Source organism: Vicugna pacos, chromosome 6 (assembly GCF_048564905.1).
Source record: "Vicugna pacos chromosome 6, VicPac4, whole genome shotgun sequence".
In the NCBI taxonomy this organism is placed as follows: Eukaryota; Metazoa; Chordata; class Mammalia; order Artiodactyla; family Camelidae; genus Vicugna; species Vicugna pacos.
The window spans coordinates 30700825-30720591 of NC_132992.1; the positions used below are offsets into that span (position 1 = coordinate 30700825).

At 46.8% G+C, this 19767-nt stretch overlaps 3 protein-coding genes and 1 long non-coding RNA gene across 6 annotated transcripts; 2 read left to right on the forward strand and 2 right to left on the reverse strand.

Annotated features, from left to right (window-relative positions):
- Window positions 1-1779: 1779 nt before the first annotated feature.
- On the reverse strand, window positions 1780-8299 carry OSGEP (O-sialoglycoprotein endopeptidase). Its single transcript, XM_006218127.4, has 11 exons — window positions 7825-8299; window positions 6396-6515; window positions 6039-6214; window positions 3877-3972; window positions 3691-3740; window positions 3480-3558; window positions 2840-2905; window positions 2638-2728; window positions 2331-2406; window positions 2134-2232; window positions 1780-1984 (listed from the first exon to the last, which is right to left on the reverse strand). Exons 1-11 carry the CDS (start codon window positions 7937-7939, stop codon window positions 1945-1947), a joined length of 1008 nt encoding a protein of 335 aa, XP_006218189.1. The 5' UTR covers window positions 7940-8299; the 3' UTR covers window positions 1780-1944.
- A 126-nt stretch (window positions 8300-8425) lies between these two features.
- On the forward strand, window positions 8426-11047 carry APEX1 (apurinic/apyrimidinic endodeoxyribonuclease 1). 2 transcript variants are annotated; one of them, XM_006218129.4, is made up of 5 exons: window positions 8426-8564; window positions 8870-8995; window positions 9203-9390; window positions 9914-10106; window positions 10243-11047. In XM_006218129.4, exons 2-5 carry the CDS (start codon window positions 8938-8940, stop codon window positions 10758-10760), a joined length of 957 nt encoding a protein of 318 aa, XP_006218191.2. In that variant the 5' UTR covers window positions 8426-8564; window positions 8870-8937; the 3' UTR covers window positions 10761-11047. The 2 variants fall into 2 exon arrangements, with proteins under 2 accessions (XP_006218191.2, XP_015106543.2); XM_015251057.3 differs by lacking the exon at window positions 8426-8564 and adding an exon at window positions 8590-8690.
- Window positions 11048-11126: 79 nt separating this feature from the next.
- PIP4P1 (phosphatidylinositol-4,5-bisphosphate 4-phosphatase 1) lies at window positions 11127-14765 on the reverse strand. 2 transcript variants are annotated; one of them, XM_006218130.4, is made up of 7 exons: window positions 14454-14765; window positions 13943-14133; window positions 13446-13552; window positions 12891-12996; window positions 12642-12694; window positions 12449-12539; window positions 11127-11975 (listed from the first exon to the last, which is right to left on the reverse strand). In XM_006218130.4, exons 1-7 carry the CDS (start codon window positions 14614-14616, stop codon window positions 11832-11834), a joined length of 855 nt encoding a protein of 284 aa, XP_006218192.1. In that variant the 5' UTR covers window positions 14617-14765; the 3' UTR covers window positions 11127-11831. The 2 variants fall into 2 exon arrangements, with proteins under 2 accessions (XP_006218192.1, XP_006218193.1); XM_006218131.2 differs by having other exon boundaries at window positions 14475-14630.
- Window positions 14766-14799: 34 nt separating this feature from the next.
- LOC140696845 (uncharacterized) lies at window positions 14800-15503 on the forward strand. Its single transcript, XR_012073412.1, has 2 exons — window positions 14800-15010; window positions 15161-15503. It is a non-coding gene; the product is annotated as an uncharacterized lncRNA (long non-coding RNA).
- The last annotated feature ends 4264 nt before the right edge of the window (window positions 15504-19767 follow it).

Here is a 19767-nt window from a genome sequence, read left to right on the forward strand (position 1 = left end):
AGGACTCCCCAGGAGAGAAAGGGGAATACTAATTCTACAGAAAAGGAGGGAGAGCTGTTGAGAGATGTCCTTGAAAGCTGGAGGATGGGACTGGCTACACCAGGATTTGGAGAGCCCTGTTTAGAGCAGCGTTTCTCAACCTTGACACCAGTGACATTTAAACCCAGGTAATTCTGTTGTGGGAGGCTGTTCTGTGCATTGTAGGATATTTTGCAGCATGCCTGGCCTCTACCCAGTAGCACCACCTCCCAGGTGTGACAACCAAATGTCCTCTGGGAGCAAAATCAGTCCCAGTTGAGAACCACTGTTATGCAGTAACAGGAGGGAAAACAGAGTGTACGGGGATCAATGTTGGATATAGACGTAGTGGTAGGAGCCTGTGAACCTCTTCTGATTTGTTTCCATTCTCTACCAAAGTAAAAGTGAGGATGAGAGGAGATGCTGGAGATTTGAGGGATTAGAAGGAATAAAACAGTGATCAGAAAAGAGGCCAAGTGACAGAAGTAGGGAATGTTGCTAGTAGCATAAAGGACCTACTTAAGTTTCACAGTGATGAATTTAAAGTAAGGCAAGTCAGCCTGTTTTTCCCGGCCCTTTCAGCTGCACGGGTCTAGACGTAAAGTGGGTGAAGGGCTGAGCATGACCAAAACCAAGAGGCAAGGGAGGGAGATGAGGTGCCTGCAGCGAAGTCCTCATGACTGGGATTCAGCTGGAGGAGGGAAATGAAGACATGTGAAATGAACTGGAAAAATAGGAATAGTGGGAGTGGGATGTTTGAGATTGAGATCTGGAGCAGCTGTAGGTCTAGAATATAAGCAGGGGAATGAGTAGCTGAAGTGGGGAGAGAGGAGCAAAGAACTGAGACCAGAGTGTTAGGAAGATAATCTACCTGGATATTTAAATCACCAAGATTTATGAGTTATTGACTTGTCTTTCAAAGTTGAGGTATGTTAGGGATGACAGAGAGTAATCTAGAAATAGTAGGAGGAAAAATGGGGAGACCTGCACTGGCTCCAGCTCAGTGATACAACGGGTGTGAGAGAAAACACCAGCACCAGAGCTGGTGGGAGGAGCAGAGGCCTCAGGAGGAACCAGGGCTTAGAGCGGAAATGTGGAAACGGAACATTCAGAGAGGAGGCTGAGGATATAGGGAAATTTTGCTAATGACTAGCTATTAACGTCAGAGATCACAAAAAGAATTTCAGGAGTTAAAAGACGGAGGTAGCTGGGGACAAAAAAGGGAGTGGAGAGTAATGGTTACTAGACTTTGAAAGATGAGCAGTGACTTGATAGTTCGGGACTTCTGGTGGTGACTGACATAAACAAGACAAAGGACATGACAAGATTAGTGCTGGTGGCTGTGGTGGGGAGAGATGTGTACTTGGGGCCCCCCCAAATCTGCCAAGGGAAGTGTATGTAGGACTCAGTATATGGAGGGGAGACAGTTTTACCTTTGAGTTAACAGTTAGTATGAAATTACACTTGGCTTTAGTCTATTTTCAGGGAGATCCTGAGTACTCATACTTCAAAGAATTTAAATGAGATCAATATAAAGCAATTAGCACAAGATCTGGTGCTAAAAATAGTATTAATGATAACAGCACTGTTAAGGGGAGGTTAGAATATCTAAGCTATCCCCTCCATCTCAGCTCCAGAGCAGCCACCTGCAGTCAGCCAAAGGGCTGCTCCGGCCCCTGCCTCCTTACCCATCACCCCGTCAGCAACGATTTATCCAGTGCCAGCTGTGTATCACTCCTGAACACGAGCTGATTACCAACATACAAAACCAAAAAAATGTTTTATTGTTGAGTCATCTTGAGGTTCAAATGATGGGAGAGGGGAATCCACAGCCTTGTCAGGACTCTTGTGTCAGCACAAAGATTAAGGCCCAGGGCCCCAGGGGCTCCACGTAGGGCTCTGCCTACTCCGATCCTATTAACCTTGTTAGTCCCTCCAGGTCACTTCTACTTCATCTGTCCGATACCTGTGAAAAAACAGGAAAAACTTGGTGGACGGTTATGCCTTAGAACCTTCCATCCTTCTCTGCCTTCAGCCCTCTGGATCCTCCTCCCTGCTGATGACTTTTGCCTACCTCCCACAGAATCCTACCCACCTCCTCCCAGGGGTACTCACCTCTGTGTGACCCCAGATTCACTGAGAGGGGTCCGGTGTCCAGCCTGAAACATCTCCCAGCCAGCCTGGGCTATCATGGCTCCGTTGTCAATGCAGAATCTGGAAAGGAAAAGAGATATGAAGTTTGTGATCTAAGGGTAGAAAATCACAGCAGTTGGGGGGGAGGGGAGAAGTTAAGAACGGGAAAGGGCCTTTACCTCTCATCTGTGGCAAAAAGCCGGGCTCCGCGTTCCTGGCACATTGTCTCCATCATTTCCTGTAACCGCATGTTACCTACGAAGAGGGAGGGGTAGGGTTATCTTAGTTTTAGCCGTTTCTCCAGTCTAGCTGTACACCTCATGTGCACTGCCTTAGAAAGTAGGGGTTCTAGGAGGCAGGTATTGGGAAGCATAGGACAAGAAATAAAATTAGTAATTTCTCCAAAGTCTCAGAGATTTCGAGTATCAGGAGGAAGACGCATGTGGCCCAAATCAGGGAAGAGGAGCCTAGTTCAATGATACATACACCCTACACCTCCCACAATGAGGGCCTCGTGGGAGCCGCAGTGTGCCATGGCTCGCTCTGTGATCTCCACCAGCATCGCAAACACAGTTTCCTGTGGGGCAGACAAGGCAAAAACGTCAGAGGCGATCCCAGCTTGGTTCTGTCTACCACGCAAATGCTCCTCCAGCTCCAACCTTCCGACCCACTTTTTTCACCCCACTACCTGCAGGGAGAAACAGAGATCCTCAGGAGTACACTCGCCTGTGGCCAGCATCCGCTGGGCTACATCCTATAGTTAAAGGGGAAAACAGATAAAATAATGAGTAGTGGTTCTGGGGGTGACATGAGAGCAAAAAATCAGTGCACTTGGAAGATCACTGCATTTCACCACAACTCAACTTCCCAGCACACGCCCTATGACACCTTGCCCTTCGCAGGCACTGACCTATACAACTAGCAGCGTTCCTTCAGGATTCAATAATTATGACTGCCTGCCTTGGCACCCCTCTACCCTGGTTAATTCTTCTCCATAGGACTTGTCATCATATGACCCTTTTTCACTTTATTATTTCCCCCCACCTTCTTTTTTCCTTCTTCTTTTTCCAGTTTCTGTATGTCTGCCCCCAATGAGAATGCAAGCTCCAAGTAGGCAGGGATTTTTGTTTTTTCCATCTTGTATCACTGTTGCCTTAAACAATACCTGGCACACAGAGACGTTCAATAAATACTTGCTGAATGTATTTATTCAGCATCTAAAATGGGCCAGCACAGTGCTACATGCAGGAAACACAATGGTGAGCAAGACACATAGGCTTCATTAAAAAGCACGGAAATGGCCATCTCCTCCCCTCTCCCACACTCACCTCAATGAAAGACAAGATCCCCGAGAATGAGACGTCCATCCCCTTTACCGTGTATGGCAGCTCAACTAGCTTCTTGCCTCTATGTGGGAGTGAGTATATGACGCACTAAGCCCGTGGCCAGCTGGCTGCTCACCCTCCAAAGCCCTCCCAAACCTCATTAATGCATATGGCGCCCCACCAGTCAGCCTCCTTCCACCTTATGTCCCCTTACCGCTTTGCCATCTGTTCAATGTTGTAGCCTGGACTTGGGTCATTGGAAATCTAGCAGAAGGCAAAAGAGGATGAAGTCAGATAGCCAGGAAGCACAGGATGCTAATTTACTACCTTCTCCCTCCTTTTCCGTGGCTTCCCAGAAATTCATTCACATCTTATGTTCCCCGTAGCCCCAGTGGCTTACCTTCAGCACTCGAGCAAATCGATCCAGACAATTACCCACAGCGATATCGATGGTTTCCCCAAAGATGCGGTAACGACGTTCTGAATACGCAATCACCTAAGGGTGATGAGGATGTCCATGAAACATCAAGTCTGTAAAGAGGAGCATTTGGCTTTGGGGAAGAACACAGCAGAACATCACCATGGCCACTAGCGCTTCCAATAGGCAATGGAGAAAAAGTACGTTTCCAAACCCTCAATGGGTACTTTTTATACCTCTTATCTGACAAGACTATATATACCAAGAATTCCCAGAGCAGATTCCTCATCTACAGAAAGTAGTCTAAGTCAGGGCAGAAGCAAATTGTCATCTGGGATACATTTTTCTAGCTTGGAGGTTCCTGATATATCCTTTAAAAGCAGCCTAGACAGTGTGGACTAGCGAACAGGCTTTCCTTCTCAGAGGCAGGGAACCACAGTTCTTCCAGAACTACCAGGATGGTGGTATTTGGTATTTGGAAACAAGAGGTAGAGTTTAAAAAACTCAGAAATTCCATATTGGGTAGACTAATGGCCTATCCAACTCAGTACTGGCAACCAACTTAGGTCTATTCTTCCTATGTGACCGATTTCTAGCACAGAGAGTATTTATCACCCACTGACAAATACGCCCCATGCTTGCGACAGGGAGTGTTTCCCTGTCCCCATCTGGTGCAGCTGGGGATTTTCTTCTGCTCTGATGCAAATCTTATGCAACTGTCAAAAGGCTGGGAAGAAAAAAGTCTGCCTTTCTATTTCTGTTATCCACTCCTCCCTACCTAATCTTTTTTTTTTTTTTTAATAACACTTAAGCAGGCTTCAAAAGGGAAGAGGAAAAGAAGAGAAAACTCCATCACCATTCACCTCCATTAATTCTCGCAGGCTTCCACTGCTACTTTCCTCACCCCAAGGCCCTAGTCTCGTACGACATCCTTCAGGCCTCAACCAGTTACTTGCCCTCCACTGGTTAAAGTTCCCACATCATTTTCATAGGAATGCCTGCTTCATCTTTAATAACTATTTCACAAAGTGAAGTTTTACAATACAACCCTTTCATAAGCTGAGGACAATGACTATTTCTCACAAAAATTTCATCAGCTGTGATGTGGGACAGGCAGGCTGGAGTTCTTAATCCCAGCCTTAAAAGATCTTGTAAGGTATCCCAAACAACTCTGGCTTCACCTATAAATTTAAAATATCTTCTACCACTCATGGTTCTTATTTTAAAAATGATTTGTATTTTCACACTCTTAGAGTAAAAACTTCTGCATATTTGCCACCAGTAACTAAAACAAAACAGGAAGTTATTGTAAAGAAACAAACAGAATAGTGCCTCTTAGTTTTAATTGCTAAGGTTCACAGAAAAAAAAAAAGCTCCAAAATAATAAAAATGAAAATGTCTTTTGAATACTTCAATCATTACTATTCTTTCCCTCTCTAAACTGGAAATTCCTCATCTTTATAACCACATATATAAAAGTCATCTAATATTCTAATCATCCTGCCCAAATATGCAATGTTATCAACTGTGTTGTGGGTTTTCTAGTGTATCACGTTTTAGGTTCAGATGAGTCCAGCTTTGTTCTTGCAGTTCCTGCCACTCAGACAGAACATGAAAGTGGCTGGAATAGTTCCTTAGAAATTAAGAAGAGATGATGGAGCCACCTGAGTGGTTGCTATAGAAACGGGCAAGTTCAGGAAACCTGGGAAGGCAGTGTTGCTCCTGGCCAGTCATCATGAAGAGCACTGATGACTGCATCTTAGACCGACCCTATAAGCCATGCTCTGGTGGCTGGTATTGATCACTATCCCTGCAAAGTGACAGCTACTACAGGCAAGAAGAAAATCGGCATGAGGTCAAAGATCAAGTCTTTTGTGAAAGTTTATAACTATCATCACTTCATGCCCACAAGGTACTTTGCTTTGGACAAAACTGTTGTCAGCAAGGATGTCTTCAGAGACCTTGCTCTTAAACGCTCTGTACAGGCAGCCAAGGTCAAATTTGAGGAGAGATAGAAGATCGGCAAGAACAAAAGGTTCTTCCAGAACCTGTGGTTTTAGATCTGTTTGTTTCAGTCATTAAAAAATCCCCAAATCCCTAAGGGAACAATGAAAAAAGAAGGAATGGTGAAGTGCTCTAAATACCTGTGTATTTCCTCCACTGACATACAGCACAGTTGGGCTGGTGGCTCCAGTGATGAGACGGCCCATCTCAATGTGGCCTATACAATGGTTAACACCCAGCAATGGCTTATTCCACAACTGGGCCACAGTACGGGCCACCACAGCCACAGAAACCAGTGGAGCACCCATGCCAGGACCTAGGGGGACAGAAGTGGGAGTCAGAATCCTATAGAGATTGGGAAAAACAGAGCTGGGGGAAGCTGGGGATGTGAGAAGTGGGATGGAAGTCGTGGTGGTAGCAGAGGGAGCTGCAGGCCATTTTGACCTAGTCAGGCTCCAGGTATATACTTCCACTGTTGAGCTCTCTCCCAGCCATACCTTTGGTGTATGCAATGCAGTCAATATCCTGGGAGGTTAATCCAGCTTCCGTTAGTGCCTCTTGCAGCAGGTCCAGGATAACCGATCGGTGGTGCCTGGCAGTATCACCTGGAAGGAATCCTGAGATGGACAAAAGTAAGAGATCATAGGGTTTTCTATAGAAAGATAAGTAGAAGTCAAAAATAGACGTTTTAGTAGGGTAGGAAGAGTCTCTTCCACTTTCCTCATGCATCCTGTCTTCTTTTTCAGGTATAGTCTTTCCAGCCTCTTCAGCTAGGCTGAAAAGTTCTCAGAAATGCCCTACTTCATACCCAATTCCTAGGCAGCCTTCGGGACTCAATTCAAGTAATACCAACCTCATACTTCTTGGTGATCTTCTGTGACCCCACAAACCCTATGTGTGATCACATCACTGTTCTTAACACACTATATGTTAACATGCAACAACTATAGATTCCCCATTTTAACCACGAGCGTCTCAAAGCATTGGCTTTGATATTTTATTTATCTTTGTATTTTTGGTGCCAGAAGAGTGTTTAACATACACATACACTTCTAATGAGTAACCTGTCACAATATCACCTGTTTAGGGAGGCTTTTCAGGTCCATAAGGTTTCAGGTGCCCTACCCTATATATGCAGGTGTTTGGGTGGAGGGTAGGCAAGATACAACGTAATTACTTACAAATAACATTTATGAAAAGTCATAATGTGTCTGGTACTTTAATTCCCAAGACTCAGTGACACAGGTATTATCCTTCCCATTTTTAGGAATAAGGAACAAAAATAGATAAACAACAAGTTTGTACTGTATAGCACAAGGAACCATATTCAACATCTTGTAATAACCTATCATGAAAAATATGAAAACGAATATATGTATGTGTATGTATGACAACAATTATGCTGTACAGCAGAAACTGACACAACACTGTAACTGTTGTAGTTTTTAACTGACTATACTTCAATTAAAAAAAAATAAGGAACAGAAGTCCAAAAACAAATTCTGAGTATCACAAAGCCAGCTAGTCCTGTCCAACACCTAAGCTGGGAGTCTTTACACTCCTCATTCTAGAATATTTTGGTTGCATCTACATTATACTATTTTCCATACTGTGGTGTAAAGTTCTCTTTACATGTCCCCCTCCACAGCAGGTTCAGAACATTTACTTTTGTATCCAGCAGCCAGCTGACGTAATAGCACATGAAAGGCACTCACTAAAGGCTGAATGAACTCAGAAGATCCTGGTCCAAGTGGCTGTGACTCTTCTATCCAACAGCCTTGTGACGTTAATACTGTCAAAGAGTCGGATCAAAACTCTCTAAGGTGACATGGCGCTCCACGCCCTGGTTCACTAACGTTTACGAAGACGTAAGGTGATGCTATGCGGAGAAGCGCGCCGCAAAAATAAAACTCCTTACTCACGTACCTGTGCCCGGAGGCGTGACGTAAGTCCGCCGCGGGTTCGCCAGCACCTTGCCATCCCGCACCACTCCCACGCCAATCTTGTTAGCGCTGCCCTCAAAACCCAGCACCGCCGGCATGCCCGAGCCCGGGAGAAAACGCCTGCAGGCCTCCTAGCTACCACTGGGGTCGTGGAGCCCTCACCAGTCCGCTTTGGGAGGCAGATCACGGAGGAGGACGAGCCCGACTGCTAGTAGCAGCGCGTACTGGGACAGACACCAAGGAACTTCCCTGGGGAGCGCTCCGCGCCGACCCCGCCCCTGTCGTCACGGCGACTCATCAAGGCCCCTTCGAGGGCCTGGTCTCTTAACTGCCAGGGACGCTGAGCCGGCAATTGCTCCTTACATTCCTATCCATTTGTCTGCTTCTCTCCCAGGGTTCATGCCAGCCTGCCCCCACTGATTTTGTTTCCTCTTGCACAGCTTTAGGATCTCCGGTCAGGATGGCAGAATGAGTCATGAATCTGGCGCACCAATAAACAGCCCGAGAATGGAGGGTTGGGTCCTTCAGTGCCCTGAAGACACAGAGAAGGGCGGGAAGGCTGAGCTTTTGGTCACGTGGTACCAAATAAGCCAATCACCAGCATCCCTCTGCCGTGTGGTGCGCACCTCAGGTCACGTGACCATGCCAGTTACCCACGTGGGGGCACAGCGTGCTCCCTTCTTTGTGCTGGGATAAGGAGGAGCCAGGCTGAGACCCGAGCAGGTCAGTTACAGGGTTGCTGTTCTTTTGCCCATTACAGGGCCTTCTCTGCACGTCCGATCCGCAAGCCTAAATCAGGACCCTAAATTGAGTCCCTTGATTGGCTGGAGGGCACATCTCGCGAGGAGGGTACAAGGGACTATAAATGATCTAATCCTGAGGTGGAGGGGCTGAAAGGCCGAGGGTGCACGGAGGCGGGGAAAAGATTCAGGGATAATGTGGTTTGAAAGGCGGGACCTGGTGCGGGGACGCCCGAGGGAGGAGTCTTCCCCGCCTTAGCTGGTTTCACGACTTCTTTGCGTGTATAGGCAACGCGGTAAAAATACTGCTTCGGTGGGCGACGTGGAACTGGTGCAGAAAGGCGTACGTTACAGTGATGCCGAAGCGTGGGAAAAAGGGAGCGGTGGCAGAAGACGGGGAAGAGCCCAAAACTGGTAAGAGAATGAAATGGGCCCCTCTCCCTAGAGACTGCGATGGGGATGGCTATAATCTCCGCGATGAAGGGGAAGTACAGACCGACTCCATATTCTTGCAGTTTGTGAAGAAGTCGCGGCAACTGCAGGCTCTCAGTGGGTTTCGTTAACTCCGGATCAAAGTTGGATACCGCCAACTTTTATCACTATGTATTACTTATTTTATAGAACCAGAGACCAAGAAGAGTAAGACGGGAGCAAAAAAAACCGAAAAAGAGGCAGCGGGAGAGGGAGCAGCCCTGTATGAGGACCCCCCAGATCAGAAAACCTCACCCAGTGGCAAATCAGCCACGCTCAAGATCTGTTCCTGGAATGTGGATGGGCTTCGAGCCTGGATTAAGAAGAAAGGTTTAGATGTGAGTGGAATTGAGGGAAGAGCAGTGGCTGATCTTGGGGTTTAATCGCCTTTTCCCATTTTAGCCCCCAGTACTAGGTTTAATTTTTCTCATATGTAGTTAGTTTTCTTGTGGAAAAGGTAAAAGGAGAATTTTCACCAAGTCATACCACTTGTATTTCTTAAATGCCATTCTGACAGTCCCACTGCCAGTGTCTTGTTTAAAGTTCTCATCTCTTCCCCAGCATGTCAGAAAAACCTTGATGCTGGACTTGCTCCATTGTATCTCCAGCATTTCCAACAGCCTAAAAATCTTAGTTGGCTATCCATTGCCTATAAGAAAAAAAAAAATCTCAGTGTTGCATGTAACACCCTTTCTTGCCTCCTTGCCAGTTACGTAGTTTATAACTGTTTTAAGTATTGTACTGCTAGACTTAAACCCCTTATGCCCAGAAACTCTCACCTGTCTCTCTCTAGTACTTGGCACGTAGATTCTTCAACAAATGTCTGCTGAATTGATACTTTCTCTACCTTTCATTTCACAGTGGGTAAAGGAGGAAGCCCCAGATATCCTGTGCCTCCAAGAGACCAAATGTTCAGAGAACAAACTGCCACCTGAACTTCAAGAGCTGTCTGGACTACCCCATCAGTACTGGTCAGCTCCTTCAGACAAGGAAGGGTACAGTGGTGTGGGCCTACTCTCCCGCCAGTGCCCAATCAAAGTCTCCTATGGCATTGGTGAGACCCCGTTGATTCCTAAAGCCCAAGCTCTTCCAAACCAATTGCTGATATCCCACTCCGGTCCCAATTCTTGATTCCTTTATTCTCTGCTTTTCTTTTTCTTAAGTTTTTTTTGGCTGTTTCATTCCTGTAGGTGAGGAGGAACATGATCAAGAAGGCCGAGTGATTGTGGCTGAATTTGATGCATTTGTGCTGGTAACAGTCTATGTACCTAATGCAGGCCGAGGCCTGGTACGCCTGGAGTACCGGCAGCGCTGGGATGAAGCCTTTCGCAAATTCCTGAAGGGTCTGGCTTCCCGCAAGCCCCTTGTGCTTTGTGGGGACCTCAATGTGGCTCATGAAGAAATTGACCTTCGAAATCCAAAGGGGAACAAAAAGAATGCTGGCTTCACTCCCCAAGAGCGTCAAGGCTTTGGGGAATTGCTGCAGGCTGTGCCACTGGCTGACAGTTTCCGGCACCTCTACCCTAATACAGCCTACGCCTACACCTTTTGGACCTACATGATGAATGCGCGATCCAAAAACGTCGGTTGGCGCCTTGATTATTTTTTGTTGTCTCACTCTTTGTTGCCTGCATTGTGTGACAGCAAGATCCGTTCCAAGGCTCTGGGCAGTGACCACTGTCCCATCACCCTCTACCTGGCACTGTGACACCTCCCCTAAATTGCTTCGAGCCTGGGAAATAAGCCCACCAAACTAGCTTTACATTTCTTAACCCCCAAACTTCTTTGAAACTGCTCTCTAGAGAAATCTGCACTGTGTTTCCCTACTAAAACTACAGATCTTTTAACCAGGCTTCTAGTAAGAGACTTAGGTTTCCTTTTAGCCCAAGGATTTTGTGTGCGTGTAGGTTTCTTTTTCCCTCTTTTTACATCAAACAAAAACTACTGATGACTTCCTTTGAGCTGTCCATGTGAAAATAAAGAGCCATAGTTTCAGCCTTGCTGTCTTTATATTCTACCCCTTTGTGGGGCTAGAGTCCCCTCATCTTGTCACACATACAGATGAACAACTGGAAAAGGGTAGTCATGACCTTATTTATTTACAAGCACAGGATGAGTCCCTAACCTCCCCCATGACAGCAACCCTACCCAGGCAAGTAAAATACTGCGACTGGGGGGTAAAGTTGAAAGGAGGAATTGTGGGAAAGAAAGGACTAGGGGAACGTACCCCACATTAAATAGTTATATACACACCAGTTCCTGTGGTTCTGTACAGAGCAGCAGCTGACCCCACCCCCACAGGACACGGAATGGGGGGAGAGGAGACTGGGTGCTGAGACCAGAGCCAGCCCCTGGTGAAGTGCAATAGCAGCAGCAAGGTCCTAACGGTGCACAAGAGGGAGGGAGGGAGACCCCCAGGGCTACCCACCCCCACCCTGCCCTGGAATGTGTAAGGGACAGGAATGGCTCTCGGGGAGCACATAGGAAGGACAAGGCTCGAACCTTGTCTTTTAGGACCCAGGTTTAGGGGCAACGTCTCGCCTACTTCACCCTAAACACAGCAACCCTTGGAGGAAAGCAGATGGCCAGCAGTGGTCTTACCTACCCTCCAAACCTAGGTGAGGGCCTGGTTCCTTCCTACCTCTCCCCAGCGAAAAGGCAGGCAGCTGCTTGGCTCCCCTTAATAGAAGCCCAGGGAGCCTTTTATGACCGCTCCCTTGATAGTGTCACTGTCCCCACCAGGGAGGGGCCAGGCACAGTCTGTGGGTCTTCGTGGGGCTCAGGAGAAGTTCTGGACGGGGTGGCTGACCTTCATACAGGCCCAATAGAGGGCCCGGCCCAAACATAGCACAGCCAACAGGATGACAAACGCCCAGGCTGCATAGATGCCTCCGTATCGCCGCGCATGCTTCCATGTGCCAAACTGACAAAGACGAGAAAGAAAGATGGGGTTACTGTTGATCTCTCACCACTTTCCAGGAGCCCTAGTGACAGTAACACAGGACTCAAGCTTCAGTTTCTGTCCCCTATCCACGTGTAGCCACCTTCGGGGACCTTTTAAATGGCCCAGTTGTTCAGCCCCCTTCCCTGAGGCAGGAACACTCCCAGACATCTGTCAGTTTTTCTTCATGTCTGACAACTGAGCCAGGATCCCTAATAACAACTCAATCTAAGCCACTTCTCCATAAGGAAGATAACTGTTTTTTACTGCGATAGTAACCATGAAGACTGTTTTATCAGTTTCCTTCAGCTTCAGCTCATCTACACATTAAAACAAGACAAATCAATCAAATACCCCTCAGTTTCTTTCATTTCTTTTAAGGGCAGCCATTTCCCCAGTCTTAGCCTGTGGAGATGAGGCTGCAGAATGAAAGGGATTGGGTCAAGGTTACTCACAGCAAGGCCAGTGGCAGTGACTGCCAAGAGTAAGCCAAGCAAGAAGCAGCAGATACATCTCTTTCGTGGGTATCTGCGCCCAATGGATGACCTGTGGGGAGGCAAACAGAAGTGGATGCTTGCAATGGCCCTGTAGCTTTGACTCCATATTACCCAATTAGCAGCTCAACGATGCCACTCTCTAATCACTCACACTTTCCTGCAGTGAGGGCAGCGGGCCAAGGTTCGGTCTGTGAACTCTGTCCACTACGGAGAAAAAAGGAGGGAGAAACCAATTAATACAAGAAGCAGGCTCATTTCAATGAGAGCCCTGGGGAGGGGAGGGTGGGAGATGGGTCCTCAGAGAACAGACCTTTTCAAGATTCATTATCACAACTCAGAAATATATTCATGATTCCTCCTCTCAGCCCCACACCCAGGGCTTCCCAATACCTCATCTTACCAGAAAAGTATTCTTGCAATGTCCACAAATGACCCTGACACCCACAGGCTGTGGTTCTGGACTCAGTGGTCCTGGATGCACAGGCCCCAGGTTGATGATTCTTTTGCTGTACAGGAGAAAAAGACTATTTTTAAAAAGTTTTTAATCCTAAGGATCCCTACAGTATCCCTTCTTCACATTCCCCACTCCTGTCTCTCTAAGTCCCTCTAATTCTCTGTACGTTTAAGGCATTCTGCTCCCTAAGCCTTCCCCAGAGAATCCTCGAGGAAGAGCACTGCTTAAACTTCAGGTCTCTAATTTCCCTTTTACCTCAGGACAATTCACCCAGCCTCTGAGACTCTCCATCTTCCTCAAGGACACCACTTGTATCTCAACCATTTTATTGCGAGATGAGAAAGATGGCTGTTAACAGTCTAGAGGCACAACAGTCCTTAGCTTTTTCTCCTTCTAAATGAATACTGGGCTCTCTCACCTTTACGTTCTCTATAAACATTCATCCTTTTCTGGCTTTCCAATCTTCCCCACTGATGCCCTTCCCAACTTAATGCCTCTCACCAGTACGGCCGAGGGCAGGCAATCCGCTGGGAAGTCACTTTGCAGATAAGCAGGCAGTTGCAGGGGCATCGAACGTATTTTTTCCCTGGGGGTGCATTCTTGATTGGCTAGAGAATAATGGGGATATCAGTAAGCAAATGTCTAATCTCAGTCCCTTCCAGTTCCTCCAAAAACACCTTCTGAGGAGAGATCAGAAAGACAAGGTCTTAGCCAGGACACAGAAATCAAGGAGAAAAGGAAATGAAAGACAGAGAAATGAAATACAACTTGAGATTTGCAAATGAAAACTAGGCTTAAGTATCCAGGATAGGGTGAGGGATGGTAAACATTAGCTTTGAGGAGTGCCTCTGGGGAAATGGCTGTGTGAGACTCCTAGAACTGAAACCTGGGTTTCAGGATGAGCACTTGGCTAACGCCTGAAGGTCAGGGTCTAGAATCAAGGGATCAGAAAGAGGATCCAGGAAACAGGGCCCATTTCATAGATATGTATAACTCACAGTGGCTTCATTGCAGACGCCACATTTGACTACATGCTGATGCATCTTGCCTTCCACGTTGATGAGAGACTGGCAGACTCGGCAGGTGATCATGGGAGCACTGCCACTGTCCGGGCTGGTCAGGGGTGAGTAGGGGGGTGGGTCCTCCCCAGGCAACACGGCTGGGTGTCCCTCGGGGAACGAGGGAAATGCTGGAGAGGAAGGTAAAAAGAAGGGCTGGCCTCAATTGCAGACACCCCCACTGATGCTCCACGGGTGAGGCAACTCTTCCTGGTCCTCGACCCTTTTGACCAAGCTCGGAGGGCTTCTCATAATCAGTGCTTCGGTCAGCTTCCTCAGAACCCCCTTCCATTTCCAAGCTCCGGTCGCGACTGCGGAGGGAAGGAAGCCTCACCCGGTCACAGGTGCAACAGCTCGGCACCTGGCGCTTGGGCCCCGCCTCCGCCCTCGGCCCCGCCCCCTCCGCCTCTCAGCGTACCCCTGGGAACACCTCGGACCCGCCCCGGCTTACCCTGGGGCGGGGCATGTTTACCGGCTCCGTAAGGTGGTGCGGAGGGGGTCAGGCCTCCCCCGGGCCCAGCCCCAGTCCCGCCCGGCCCCACTAATCCGTTGCCGCCGGCGCCACCGTCGATGGGCTCGGAGAGCAGCGGAGATCGCTCTCCATCTGCCGCCATGGCCTCCACCGCCGCCTCCTGCTTCGGCAAAGGATCCGGCTCCTTTCGCCGCTGCCGTCGCCGCAGCCACCGCCGCCACCGCCACCGCCGCTACCGGGTCCCCAGAGCGCCTGCGCGCCGCGCGCCCAGCTCGCCCCGCAACCAGTGGCCTGCCCCGCCCCGTTCCGCCCCGCAGCACGTGATAGGCTAGCCCCGCCCCCGTGCTATTATTCGCCGAGATAAACCAATTTCTGGTCCTGTGAAGGCAGCTCTTATTCTCCATTGGGGAACGTCGCGCTAACGTCAACTGTCACATGACCTTCAGGAGGCCGCTAGGCCTGCAAAAACCGCACGTGACAAGAAGTTCTTTGAGCCATTGGAAGCGTGGCCCATCGCGCTACCTCCAGACCAGGAGGTGGGGCAGGGCTGCTTCAGCTCATGGGTCACGTGTTTCAGGAAGCCGCTCATCCTCTGTTAAGCGCCCAGAGTGGGCGCATAATTATTGCTGTTCATTGATCCAAAGACGCCGCTAAAAGACTTCTCTCCTTTTTTGTGGTTATAATAGGCCTCCCATTGGCTGGAGGTTTCCCTTCCCTGGTCCTGCGATGATTTGGAGTGCAACTTTATTGGCCCGAACTTAGCGCCAGAACCCGGGGGCGTGGCTCAAGAAGCGGCAGTGAAAGAGTGCGGGAGTTTGAGATGTTTTATGCACCAAGAGGAGGAATGGTGGGCATCAGTTAGCCACCCTTCTCAAAGGAATAACTGTAAAAAGTTAGAGTGAAGACGTGCCAGGAGGATGGATTAAATTCTGGAGTCACTTCTGGAACGGGACACAAGACTGGCTTCTCCAGGAAGCTCCCTTGCAGACTCCACCCTCCCACCGCCCTTGATTAAATTTTGAAATTATCTTTCTATGAGTCTGTCTCAATCACTACAAGGAGTTCTCGTCGTTTTGCTCAGTTTTGTGACCCCTAGTTCTAAACATATCTGCATGCTAAGAGTTTTTTGACTGAGTTGATTAAGTCCAAGGATAAACAAATAAATCTCCTTGTTTGGCAGGTGAGACAGTCTTTAGACTTGTCTCAACGTTGCCCTCAGCCTGTCTCGTGACTGCTAATGGACGTTATTCTGACAGGTATTGGAAAAGACCTTAAGCAGCTCAGACGTTTAAACATACAGCCAATCCACCTATTCACTCTCCTGTTCATCCATATTCATCCATGTTCAACTTGAATAGCAGATAAGACTGCTTTCCAAATCTACCCAGATGCTGTACTAAATGGGTACCCAGACTGAGATGACATGAATAGGGGCCCCACAGCTGAAAGGAACTTTTTTGTTATTTCAACAGTGTTGGGTGTTTCAGGGTAGAGTAGGGCAAACAGTCATGATGATTATGGCATGACTTCGGAGGATTTCCTTAGTCCTGTAAGTCCTGTAAGTGTAGGGTGAGTAGACTATTCTGGGTGGATAATAGAGTAAAAGTGAGTCACTTTGAGGAGACCTTTGTTTTACAGAGCTACTGAAGTAATTTCCTTTAGTTAAGCAAGTACAGGAAGGGAAGGGCCTCACTGTTGTAGAAGGGAGTACCCAGAGGTTGAAGGAAGATAGTTTCAGCTCATGGTCTTGGGAAATATCTGACTGCTACAAATGCGATCATTTTAGCTCAGTTCTACTAAATGTAAGGTCTCCTTGACTGAGAATAATGCTAAGATGGCTTCCTTTTCCTGAAGAGCCCCTCAGATGAAGGTTCTACCTTACCCCTTCCTAAAAGCCAAAGCAGAACCCCAAAGGTCTATCAGTAACCTCTGATACCCAGTCTTTGGGGACAGTGCCCCCACTAGTCTCCTTCTCCAACCTGTGGAGAACACGTAGTATTTATAGGAGCCTGAACCACACTTGGGTTTCCCCCATATGATAACCCAAATTATGACTGCCTTACATCTGGGAGGTGACAAGGAATTGGAAAAACAACTCTGAGGACCATGATTAGCTTAACTAGAAGCCTCTCCACTGAGCCTAACATTGAGGAAAGTGCAGCCTGCTCTAAATATTTAATAATAAAGAAACTGCTGCTTTCCTAGCACTTGGGACTGTTACTGGGGCTGGAGACTTCACCCGGGTCCTGATTTTTAGACACAGCTTTCCCGCAGACATAGTTAGGACCCAGAGACTCTTAAGAACTTAGGAACCTCTAGATACAAAATGGGGAAGTGGTTGTATCTCTACACGGGCGCAGTCTGTTGCTCTTTCTGCTGTCTCTGGCACACAGATGCTCAAGTGTTTCCTCTGGGGGCGAGCAGGGTTCATTATTTGCACCTTGGTTACACGTACATTTCAAAACCTATTCTTTTATGACTCTCCCCACCCTTGCCAAAACCCTATTTGATGTCATTTCGATCTAGTTTTATCCTTGTAAAACTGTAGGAGAGATGGAGAGTTGGACCAAGGACCCTAGAGGAATGAATGAGTAGAATAGTTTATTTTTATTTTCACTAGTTTAGACTCTTGGTGATATTTTCATTATAGCTTAAATATGAGAAAGCGTGGCTAAAGAAGTAAATGAAGAAGTAAATGTTAGCTAATAGGAAGAATATCCTCTCTGACTGATACGTGAGGCACTGAAGACAAGATGTGACGGAATAACCCCTGAATATGATCTGTTATAGATCCCTTTTTCTTGGGGTGGGGAGAGATAATTAGGCTTATTTATTTATGTACTTAATTACTTTTTTAGAGGAGATACTAGGAATTGAACCCAGGACCTCGTGCATGCTATGCATGTGCTATACCACTTGAGCTATACCTTCCTGCTCAGATCCCTTTTAATGCCAGACTAGCCTCTGCCCATATAGGTGTGAGATGGGGTTAAGGGAAGTACAGTGGCTCTCTAAGTGCTCTCGTATGAAACTACCTTACAATAAATTCCTTTGGGACTTGAATTCCCTTCGAAGGAGCCATTACTTATGCTGTAAATGGACCCATCACCAACTCTCTACAGTTCCCAGCACAGTTCTTTAGGAGAAAACTAGGATCAATAAATTCTGTCTCACTCTCAGTGGCATTGGTAGTGGTCTGGTAGTGGTCAGAAGATTCATACCCAGAGAGAGAGGTAATTTGTGAGAAGGGCCATAGAAGAGGTAGGTGAATATCTTATCCACATGAAGGAGAGGAATAACTCTTCTGGCTTTCTGTTATCTATTGCTGCGTAATGAACAACATCCAAACAAAATGATGTGTTTTTCCCTCATGATTCTGCGGGTTGGCCAAACAGTTCTTTTGCTGGTCTCACTTGGGCTCCTTCGTGAGCGGACAGTCAGAGGTGACTGAAAACAACTGAAAGATCCAAGATGGCCTCCTTCACATGTCTGGCAGTTGTACGTGCTGGATGGGCTGGGCTTCTTCATAGCATGGTGGTACTTAGGGTGATGGTCCAAGAGAGTGAAAGGAGAAGCTGCAAGGCAACTTTTTAGGCCTAGACTCCAGCACTAGAACAACCTCATTCCTACCACATTCTAGGTCATAGCAAGTCATAAGTCCTGCCCAGATTCAAGGTGTGTGGGAATGGACTTCAATTCTTGATGGGAGGAGCTGCAAAATATTATGGCCATGCTTTTCAACCTACTGCAAATGATAGAATTTCAATAATCATCTATAAACATTTGTAATATATCTACTCTTTGTGAAAGAGACTCCTTAAAAAACTTAAGAGTCTGGGTAGGGAGACATAATGATTGGAAGTTTCACAGTATAAACTATCAACGTTAGTAAACTTTTATCACATGGAAAAAGTGTCATCACTAGAAATTCATGATGCAACACATGCTTCATAGGAAATGAATTAAACAGTGTAATACAAGTTCAAGGAAAGAAGAAATCACTTCTAGCCATAGCAGCCAGAGAAAACTTTAAAAATATAAGAGATTATTATATTACCATGCATGAATAACTTGAATTTGAGCTCTATCCTGAGTAGGTCAATAGGCAAAAAAATGCAAAAGGTAATGATTGTAATATTTGTAATTTACTCACAGTTAACAAAGCACTTTTGTATCCATATTCATTTGATTTCAAAACTCATTGTGGTGGGGAGGGTAATAGCTCAGTGGTAGAGCGCATGCTTAGCATGCAGGAGGTTCTGGGTTCAATCCCCAGTACCACCATCACTTAAAAAAAAAAAACCCACTATGATATGAACAGGGAAGGTAGGACTATTTTTGTTTTGCAGATTTGGAAATAGAGGCTCTGTGAGCTAAAGTCACTTAAGCTAAGTGAGAGAAATGGGACTGAAAGTCCAGGTCTTCTGACTCATAGTTTAATACTTTCACACTCACATCTTCTGCTAGGCAGACTGGAAAGGGCAGAAGTGCAGAGGTGGCAGAATATATGGTATCTGGGATGGAGCCCTTTATGCTCAATGCCTGGCATACAGAAGTTGCTTGATAAGTGGCTAATTAATCGATGAATTAATGTAAGCCTCATCTTGAGGTAAATTTGTGTACTGAGCAGTATCGTCAGCTGCAGTCCCAAGCAGGCTGGAAATTCAGCTGGGACACTCCAGTGTGGCTGACATCAGTTGTTTATGGCTGGCATTGATTCTGATTGGTTGGTATCAGGACTCTACAGGTAGTTAAGTTCAATATTACCCCTCCATCAGGTATCTTAGTTATGGGTTGGGGTCTTCTCATTCAGACTGAGAAAAATCAGGCTATGGTGGTATGTTAGTTTGCTAAGATTGCCATAATAAAATATCACATACTGGGTGGCTTAAACAACAGAAATTTATTTTCTCACAGTTCTGGAGCCTTGAAGCCCAAGATCAAGGTGTCAGCAGGCTTCTCTCCTTGGTTTGCAGATAGTTGCCTTCTCCACTGTGTTCTCATGTGGCCTTTTCTCTGGGCGCACACATCCCTGCTGTCTCTTCCTCTTCTTATAAGAACACCAGTCTTTGAATTAGGACCCCTCATGACCACATTTAACCTTATTACCTCTTTAAAGGCCCTGTCTCCAAATATGGTCATATTGGAATTAAGGGGTTAGGGCTTCCACATACGCATTTTGAGATAGTCTGTAAGAGTCCATAACAGATGGATATAAAGAAATAAATTGAAAAAATTTGGAAGAGTTTTTTCTTCAAGCTTCCAGCCAAGTGGTAATGACCACACTGCGTAG

Bases quoted from the DNA above. Each gene is read 5' to 3' on its own strand.
- OSGEP (XM_006218127.4), bottom strand. From the start codon at position 7,939: ATGCCGGCGGTGCTGGGTTTTGAGGGCAGCGCTAACAAGATTGGCGTG. The intron at 3,973-6,038 runs GTATTTAGAGCA...CATCACCCTTAG, and splicing joins TCAGTGGAGGAAATACACAG to GTGATTGCGTATTCAGAACG. The intron at 3,741-3,876 runs GTAAGCCACTGG...GCCTTCTGCTAG, and splicing joins GATTTGCTCGAGTGCTGAAG to ATTTCCAATGACCCAAGTCC.
- APEX1 (XM_006218129.4), top strand. From the start codon at position 8,938: ATGCCGAAGCGTGGGAAAAAGGGAGCGGTGGCAGAAGACGGGGAAGAG. The intron at 9,391-9,913 runs GTGAGTGGAATT...TTCATTTCACAG, and splicing joins TTAAGAAGAAAGGTTTAGAT to TGGGTAAAGGAGGAAGCCCC. The intron at 10,107-10,242 runs GTGAGACCCCGT...TCATTCCTGTAG, and splicing joins CAAAGTCTCCTATGGCATTG to GTGAGGAGGAACATGATCAA.
- PIP4P1 (XM_006218130.4), bottom strand. From the start codon at position 14,616: ATGGCGGCAGATGGAGAGCGATCTCCGCTGCTCTCCGAGCCCATCGAC. The intron at 13,553-13,942 runs GTGAGTTATACA...ATTATTCTCTAG, and splicing joins GCGTCTGCAATGAAGCCACT to CCAATCAAGAATGCACCCCC. The intron at 12,997-13,445 runs GTGAGAGGCATT...TCTCCTGTACAG, and splicing joins GCCTGCCCTCGGCCGTACTG to CAAAAGAATCATCAACCTGG.